This window comes from Dipodomys ordii, unplaced genomic scaffold (genome assembly GCF_000151885.1).
Source record: "Dipodomys ordii isolate 6190 unplaced genomic scaffold, Dord_2.0 Scaffold95, whole genome shotgun sequence".
NCBI lineage: Eukaryota > Metazoa > Chordata > Mammalia > Rodentia > Heteromyidae > Dipodomys > Dipodomys ordii.
In genome coordinates this window covers 2,302,299-2,311,741 of record NW_012267311.1, presented here as the reverse complement: position 1 = coordinate 2,311,741, position 9,443 = coordinate 2,302,299, and the positions used below count along the sequence as shown (strand labels likewise).

Below are 9,443 nucleotides of genomic sequence, written 5' to 3'. Positions count from 1 at the left end.
CCAGGCCCAGAGTTCAGGCCCCATGATCGGACCCCTCCCCCACCAAAGAAAAATGATTGAAAGTTCAGCTGGCAATCATAAGGTTGTTTCTAATACAGCTTTAGAACAAATTTGGATAGAATAGGTGTATCAGGTTGATTTTTGGACAGTGTTAAAATGTAAAGGGAAAGCTATAAGTTACTTTGAGCAAATTGACTTTTCTTTACTCTTGAGTTGTAAAAAATAATAAAAAAAAAAGCCTTTAACAATGTTTTCTCTGGAGAGAAAACCTGTGTTTGTCACAAATAAACGAGATACCACACAGATAAGTAGTGGACCATGGTACAGTAGTAATTAATAGTATTTAATGACAGTAGAGCTTGCATTTTCCAACTCCTATGTGTTCAGCATTATGCTGAACACTTTAAACAAATCATCTGGCTTGTTTTTTTTTTTTTTTTTTGGGTCCAGTCGTGGGGCCTGAACTCTGGGCCTGGGTGCTGTCCCTCAGCTGTTCAGCTCAAGGAGAGCGCTGTACCACTTGAGCCACAGTACCACTTCCGGCTTTTTTTTTTTTTTTGCTTATGTGGTGCTGAGGAATCGAACCCAGGGCCTCATGCATGCAAGGCAAGCGCTCTACCACTGAGCCACCTTCCCAGCCCCCTGACTTAATTTTTATTGTACATAACTATGAGTTAGGTATTGTTATCCTCTGATGGACAAGTATCTGATATTCTTTCAAGGGTCTCAAGTTGCAAAGTTTTATTTGAGTCAGCACACTCATTACTTTCTCTGTCAGTTGAAGAGTACAAATGCAGGAATAGCTATCAGAGGCTAAAGAGAACCCAGAGTCCTTGGGCTTGTATGGATCAAAAGCTTTCTGTGGTATTTCATTGATTTCCTTGAAGCCAGGCAGTTTCTTTAAAGCTTCTTTGTGAGTTCATCTCTCATAATCCCACTTCATCTCTATTCTCTGTCCATCTGTACTACAGGAATATAATTGTCTTGCAAGCCTATCTGTCCATAGTTCCTTCTGTCCGGCTTGAACCTCGACTTTTAAGTCTGCCTGATCATCAACTTCTCTTTGTAGTGTTTGTCCAATTACCCTGTGATCCATGGGTTTTGTCACCAACTCAGCTGCAGAAAAAGATGTGTGTCTGTGTCATGTACCAGGCACTGAAACTCTTTAATCAAAGATAGACTAAGAACAGACCTGGATTCAGGCCTGGGCCCCAATCTTAGCTCTGCTACTTAGAGCTGAGGGATCTTGGGCAATTTACCTATTCAGTAGTCGTGTGCAAATGGGCACAAGAGGGTTAGATTATTAGGATTAAATGAAATAATCCATAAAGGGTTCAGCATAGCATGCAGTACGGTAGGTAAGGACACTGGAAATGGCACTTCTGCTTTTATCTTGGCCTGGGTCTGGAGGGAGGGGCACCTGATCTATCTCTGCATTGGAAGCTGTAGGACCACTAGAAAGTTTGTGAAGTAGTTCTCTATGGACTCCTGGGATTAGAATTACTTGTTTACTTTATATACAAAAAAATATTGGAGTTCTACTCTAGAACTACTAAATGGCAATCCTGAAGGCCTAGGAATATGCATTTTAAAACATTGAGGCTGATCTTTATTCAGTTAAGTTTTGGAGTTCATAATATAAATGAACCTTGCCTTCAAAGTACCTTGCATTTTTGAAACTTCCAGATTTCGTTGTGGTTTACCAGCCTTAGAATGTAAGATTTTTTTCTTTTCTGGGTCTGTCTCTGAGATAACCAGGTATAGGGACTGTCCTTGTGGGAGCCAGATTGTACTTGAGATGATTGTTAACAATCTGTAGTTTCAGAGACATTTCCTAGAGCCTGGCATCTGGCATTCAGTTACATATGATGAAATACGCTTGGAAACGAGAAATTCAAGTCACTTTTGACAGAGTTGACCTGTTTCCCTGAACAACTTTGACTTGGATAGTTTCATAAAACTGAAAATTCTACCAAATACTGTTTAAAAAAGTACTGAAAGTCATGTAGCCCTTTATTCAGGATAATGTAAACATCAAATCTTATATGTTATTAGTGAGCTTATTGAGTCATAGGGGTTTGTGGACTCCATTTACAGAATCTAGAGAAGAAGCTCATCACCATACATATGAGTCATTCTGGGGGAGTCAGGTCACTATGGAAGATGAGTAGCAGATGTCACCTTCCAGATATCTTTAGGAGGTGGAGCCCAGCCACTGTACTCAGGCAAGTGTCTTGGAAACATGAGATCCTCAATAGATGAGGAGCTCAGAAATGCTGGAAGACAGGCACTTTACAAGCTATCTAAAAGTTATTCAATTTACCTTAGTAGGATGAACGTCTACAGGAAAGCAGTAGCAGTCATCTGCCCAGATAAACTGCATTATGAGTATCCTAGGAGAGTGGGAGTGGCATTCTTGGGTTAAGTATGTTACTGTACAGACTGTACTGATGACACAGTTTGTAGGAGTGTGCACTCAGTCGGGGCAGAGATTTTACTGAGGTCCCAGCCAATACACAGAAACTTTAACCAAGCTTCAGATAGTTACCCTGGTGTTCCTTTTAAAAATAGATATTGCACTGGATGCCAGTGGCTCATGCCTGTAATCTTAGCTATTCAGAAGGCTGAGATCTGAGGATTCTGGTTCAAAGCCAGTCCAGGCATAAAAGTCCATGAGACTTGTATCTCCAGTTAACCACTGGAAAACCAGAAGTGGTGCTGTGTTTCAAAGTGGTAGAGTGCTAGCCTTGAGCAATAAAGGGACAGTGTTCAGGCCCTGAGTTCAAGCCCCATGACCAACATCAACAACAAAAAAGATTGCAAGAGCATTCATTATTTCTACCCAATTAACAATGCTATATAGTTCAATATATCAATATTAAATTATATTTGATTAGAAACTGCAACCAAGAAGAGGATATATCAGATAGTGTAATATGTGAGCTATAATGAAGGAAAATTTGGAGGAAAGGTTATCAGCAGCACATTCTTTACTAGGCCAAACAAAAATAGATGGTTTAGAAGAAAAAAAGATGAACAGTGACTTGGAGGGTCCCCCAAATAGACTGTGTGTGTGTGTGTGTGTGTGTGTGTGTGTGTGTGTATCCCATGACTCCCTCCCCTCATATATATCTTATGACTTTTTTGTATATATTTTTTATTGTAAAAATACTGTACAGAGGGTTACAGTTATATGAATAAGGTAATGAGTACATTTCCTATCGAGCGTTGTTACCTCCTCCTTTTTTCCCCCTACCATACCTTCCCTCCCCACCTCTCCAACTTCTCTCTTCCCACCCCCAAAGTTGTAAGATTCATTTTCAACACAGTGTCTTGTACATCTTGTTACAATGGGTCATTCTGTAACCTTATTCCAGCATTTTGTTATTTCCCTTTTCCTCCCCAAATTAGAAAAATGTTTATACAAGATTCAGGGCACTGGAATCAAATACAGTGAAAACAGGGGTCCATGACTATTTTCTAGGTACATTATTTGATATCATTAGGAAAAACAATGACCTTTCAGGTACTTATTTTGCCCATATTTATCATTGCAATATAATAATACTGATGTGAAAATACAGACCAGAAACAAGGAAATCATATTTGTGGTGTCAAAATATAGTCTTTCTTTTTTTTTTCTTGGACCTACTATAGATAGGCAAGGTAGCAGTTTTATAAAAATTAAATAGTTCAAGTTGCCATCTATGGCATATGCCTGTGATCAGGAGGCTAAGATCTGAGAATCTTGGTTTGAAGACAATCCAGGCAGTAATGAATGTTTATCAGACTCTTAACTCCAATTCACCACCAAAAAGCTCAAAGTGCAGCTATGACTCAAGTGGTAGAACAGCACTGTAGTAGTCGAGCAAAAAACTCAGGGACAGCCCCTAGGCCCTGAGTTCAAGCCCCAGGACTAGCACATAAAAAAAAAAATAAGCAGTTGAGCTGTATGGATACTTCAATCTATTCAAGAAGGCAAATGTATAATACAACTCCTTTGCTGCTGTAAGAGATGGTAGGTAGATGTGACAGACCTGAACTGGAAAACTGGTCTAAAACTGAAAGTGATTTTGTGTGTTAGCACAAGGGTTTGAACTCAGTGTCTTGCACTCTTGCTCAGCTTTTTCACTTAAAACTGGCACTCTACCATTTGAGCCATGCCTCCAGTCTGGCTTTTTGTTGTTATTTTGGAGATGGAGTCATGTGGACTTTTCTTTTTTTTTTAATTTAATTTAATTTTATTTGTGAACATACTGTACAGAGGAGTTACAATTACATGGGCAGGATAATGCGTACAATTCTTACCAAGCATTGCAGCCTCCTCATGTGGACTTTTCTGTCCAGATGTGTCAAACCATGGTCCTCAAATCTCAGCCTCTTGATTAGCTAGGATTATTAATAAAAGGTGTGTGTGTATGTATGTGTATATTTTGTCATGTTTTTTTTTTTTTTGTCGGTTGTGGGCCTGAACTCTGGGCCTGGGCACTGTCCTGTCAGCTCTTCAGCTCAAGGCTAGCACTCTACCACTTAAGCCACAGCCCCACTTCCGGCTTTTTTTGCTTATGTGGTACTGAAGAATCGAACCCAGGGCCTCATGCATGCAAGGCAAGCACTCTACCACTGAGCCATCTTCCAAGCCCCTGTCATGGGGTTTGAACTTGGGTTCTGGTTACTAAACTTTTCTGCTCAAGGCTAGTACTCTACCATTTTGAGCCAGAGCGCCACTTCTGGTTTTGTGGTAGTTAATTGGAGATGAGTCTCACGGAATTCCTGCTCTGGCTGGCTTTGAACTGCAATCCTCAGATCTCAGCCTCCTGAGTAGCTAGGATTATAGGTGTGAGCCACCAGTGCCCAGCTTGAAAGTGAGTTGTTTTTTTTTTTTTTGCTTTGTTTTTATATAGGAAAGTATGAAGTTAAAAATCTCTGAATTTCCAGGCAAAGCTGGAGAGATGAGCTCTCAAAGTTCATTAGATTCTCTGAAATGGAGTAATTTACTATCTGAATTTTAATCTAATTTTACAAAGCAAGCTCACATCAGGAAATAGGTTTTGAGTTTTTAGATTCTTGTGGTTTGGATATGAAGTGGCACTCCAAATGGCTAATGTATTGAAGGCTTTCTTCCTAGATTATGGTGCTATTTGGGAAGATGGTGGAAACTTTAGGAAGTGGGCCTAGCTGGAGGAAGTAGGTCATTGGTGTGTGTGTGAGGGATAATGTCCTGGGATTTATATCTTTTTTTGTTGTTCTTGTTGTTTTGGTTGGTTGTGGGGCTTGAACTCTGGGCCTAGGCACTGTCCTTCAGCTCTTTAGCTCAAGGCAAGCATTCTACCACTTGAGCCACAAGCACTTCCGATTTTTTGAGTGGTTTATTGGAGAAGAGTCTCAGGGAATTTTCCTGCCCAGCCTGGCTTTGAACTGTGATCCTCAGATCTCAGCCTCCTGAGTAGCTAGGATTACAGGTGTGAGATACCAGCACCCAGCTTCTAGGGTTTATAGCTTGTCTTCCACCCTTGCAACTTTCTGTCTTCCAGGAGGCAAATAGCCTCCTCCTTCACAAGCTCCTGCCACCATGATGTTCTGTCTTACTATGGATCAGATTCAGAGCCAAGGACTATGGATGGAAACTTAAGAGACTAGGAGTCAAAACATATCTTTCTGCCTTCAAGTTGTTTATGTCAGGTATTTTGTCACAGTGATACAATCTGACTAATACAGAAAATTAATACCAGAAAAGTGAGCTTGTTACTATGACTAAATCTGACCATGGGATTCCTAAGTCTTTGAACTGGCAGGCATGAGGAATTTGGAGTCTGAATGTGTTTGGAGATGCCAGCTAGAGAAGATTGCTGTAAACAGAGTTTATTGGGTATTCTGGTGGGGCTCAGATCAAAACACCAATAGAAATGTATGGAGGAAAGACTATGCTTATGGACTTGAGCCCATTTGTGTTTCATTCTTTTAAAGAACCTGCTACATTTAGTCTGTATCCTGAAACTTCAGGAGATGCCATAGTTACAGGTACTGGACAAATCTGTCAGAGGAAATTAGCCCAGCATTTCAGGCCATTGACAACAGTTATTGCTGACTGCCTTTAGCCAAGTTTATGGTAAGAGTACATGGAGGAAAGATTTTGAAAAAAAATGTGCAGTTCAGAAAAGGAGCATGTTTTACTCTGGGACCACAGCATGTATGGTTGTTAAACAGGTGGGGTCATTAACAATAGGCAAAGTTTTTGCATCAGGAAAATAGGAAAGCTGCTTGTGGGCAGGTATCTCAGGAATTTTCCAGACCTCACCCATCACATACAAGTTCACAGGTTTGAAAGAATAAACTCCTTTGAAAAACTTTCTCTTAGAAAAGAGTGTCTCTAGGGTGCTTGGCTTGCCCAGGGATGCTTACAAGTTGTTTTTTCAGGATTATTTCATTGTATTTATCTACCCAGACTCTTAGAGGTCAATGCAATTATCATCCAAGGGGGCTCAGCTACAACTTGAGCTGGCAGCAGACGTTGGCATCGTCCTTATGTTGCTGGTTTGGCAGAAATGCAAAGTGCAAGAGTTTCAGAGTCATGGAGGCTGTCTTCCATCTAGATTTCAAAGGAAGGCTTGTGAGGCCAGGCAGTGTATGAAAGGGTCAGAGTCCCTGCAGGCAGCACTTGAGAGGGCAATGTATGAAGCTGTGAAGGTTAAGCTGATCTGCAGTGGAGAACCCAGTGTGTTAGAAGTATCCTAGATGTCTTCCAAGGAAAGCCACAGACAATGAGTATAGCCAACCAGAGAGGAAACACAGGGCTGTGAATAACAAGGCCATTGGTACAGTGCTGCCAACACCCATAGGAGCTTATATCATAACATCAAATGCCCCAGAACCCAGAAATGAAGCTGCAGAATTTAGGGCTTATTTTGCTGAGTCCTGATCTTGCTTTGGTCCTATTCTTCTATTCTTCTGTTTTAGAGTAGAAATGTTTTTACAAAAGTTCCAGTTAAGAGTTTGCCTTGAGTCTCAGAGGAGACGTTAAACTTGGACTTTTGAACAATGTTGGAGTTGTTACGAATATGAGGGCTCTTTTTTTTTTTGTCAGTTGTGGGGCCTGAACTCTGGGCCTGGGTGCTGTCCCTCAGCTCTTCAACTCAAGGTTAGCTAGTGTTCTACCACTAGTGCCACTTCTGGCTTTTTCTGCTTATGTGGTGCTGAGGAATCGAACCGGGGCCTCATGCATGAAAGGCAAGCACTCTGTAACTGAGCCACCTTCCCAGCCCATATGAGGATTCTTTTTTTTTTTTTTTTTACATATGAGGATTTTTTTTTTTTTTTTTTTTTTTGGTTATCTGATGTTTTTTATTGAAAGTTTCTCTTGTGCTTCTTAACTAGCCGGGCATTCCACTGCACCACTGTTGATGTCATCTATGATGTCATGAGGGTGGCGGCCATCAACATTACACCCCACAGACTGAGCAGTGCCCAGGATTTCCTTAATGGTTCCAGAAAGTTCCCTGGCTAAAGATCGGTGCCGCATCTGCCGGGCAATGTTGACAATCTCATCAAAAGAGATGTTTCCACTGTGTTTAATGTTTTTTTGTTTCTTTCTGTCTCTTGGTGGCTCCTTTAGGGCTTTGATGATCAAGGCAGAGGCAGAAGGTACCACCTCTATCTGGGCCTGTCTGTTCTGAATGGTCAGCTTCACTGTAATCCTTAGACCCTTCCAGTCCCCTGTCGCCTTGGCGATGTCATCACCTACTTTTTTTGGAGACAGACCCAGGGGGCCGATCTTGGGGGCCAGGGCGGACGTGGCGCCGACCTCGCCACCGGTGCACCTCAGGTACACGACTTTGATTTCGTTGGGATCAAACTTAGGCGGCATGACGGAGGTGGCTGGTGTCGGATGAACCCGGATTCGGGACGACCGAAGAAAGTTGCACCTTTGCCTCCTCCGAGCCGAAAGACGAAAAGCCATATGAGGATTCTTTAAGATGCACTTTGCCTTATGAGATAAACATGAGCCTTTGGTGCCTAGGGGCAAAATGTTATGGTTTGTATATGAAATATTGCTCTATAGGTGACATTATGAAGATTTGGTCCCCTTCTGGTAGCTCTGTTTTGGAAGATGGTGGAAAATTTAGAAGATAAGGCCTAATTGGAGGAAGTAGGTCAGGGCTCATATCCTTGGGGGCGGTATCTTGTCTTAGCCCTCCTCCTACTTCCTGTCTGCCATGAGGTGAACAGTCTCATCTTCCATCTTACCTCATGTTCTTTCTCACCACAGGCCCCAAATCAACAAGCCAAAGATTATGGACTGAAACTTCAGCAATGGTGAGCTAGAACTTCCCTCAAGTTCTTTATGAAAGGGATTTTGTTGCAGTGACACAAAGTCTAATATAGAGAGTTCTGAAAACATCTGATTTAAGAAGGAGATGTTATATGAGTAGGAGACAACCATAAATGAGTTGTTAGATTAGTGATGTATATAAATGTATACAGATTTAACCTCAGGGAAAGAAATAGGCTAGGTATTGATGAGTTAGGTAAGAGTTTAGGTCTCCAGACCTTTGTGTGTGTGTGTGTGTGTGTGTGTGTGTGTGTTGGTCATGGGCCTGAACTCTGGGCCTGGGCGCTGTCCCTCAACTCTTCAGCTCAAGGCTAGCACTCTACCACTTGAGCCACAGTGCTGCTTCCGGCTTTTTCTGTTTACGTGGTGCTGAGGAATTTAACCCAGAGCCTCATGCATGCAAGGCAAGCACTCTGCCTCTGAGTCACCTTCCCAGCCCAGGTCTCTAGATTTTTAAACTCACTTAACCTGTTTCATTTTACAGATTCATTATGACACTTTTATCTTTAAAAATTTTTAGAAAATAGCTGGGACTTGAAGGTTTAAGGGCTCGTTCAGCAATTTAAACTAGATCTTTTTTGTTGTTGTTGTTGGTAATGGGACTTGAACTCAGAGCTTGAGCTCTTTCCCTGAACTTTTTCATACAAGTCTCGTGCTCTACCACTTGGAGCCATAGTGCACTTCAGGTTTCCTGGTGGTTAATTGGAGATAAGAGTGTCATGGACTTTCCCGCCCAGGTTGGCTTTAAACTGTGATCCTCAGATCTCAGCCTCCTGAGGAGCTAGGCTTATGGGTGTAAGCCACTGATGCCTGGTTTAAACTAGATCTTGACCTTATTTTGAAGTCTTCTCCTTGACTTTCTCTAAGATGCTATTAAGATACTTGATGTTTTATGTAAGAATAAGGAAACATGGGCTGGGAAGGTGGCTCAGTGGTAGAGCGCTTGCCTTGCATGCATGAGACCCTGGGTTCGATTCTTCAGCACCACATGAGCAAAAAGAAAAAAGCTGGAAGTGGGGCTGTGGCTCTAGTGGTAGAGTGCTAGCCTTGAGCTGAAGAGCTGAGGGGCAGCACCCAGGCCCAGAGTTCAAGCCCCACGACTGGACCCCCCCCC

At 42.0% G+C, this 9,443-nt stretch overlaps 1 protein-coding gene across 1 annotated transcript; it reads right to left on the bottom strand.

Moving 5' to 3' along the window:
* Nucleotides 1–7,327: 7,327 nt before the first annotated feature.
* LOC105993356 (60S ribosomal protein L12) lies at nucleotides 7,328–7,952 on the bottom strand. Its single transcript, XM_013026591.1, has one exon. The coding sequence runs from the start codon at nucleotides 7,862–7,864 to the stop codon at nucleotides 7,367–7,369; it is 498 nt and encodes a 165-aa protein (XP_012882045.1). The 5' UTR covers nucleotides 7,865–7,952; the 3' UTR covers nucleotides 7,328–7,366.
* Between the last annotated feature and the right edge of the window lie 1,491 nt (nucleotides 7,953–9,443).

What these genes read in the sequence shown, in the direction of transcription:
- LOC105993356 (XM_013026591.1), bottom strand. Translation starts at nt 7,864, where the DNA reads ATGCCGCCTAAGTTTGATCCCAACGAAATCAAAGTCGTGTACCTGAGG.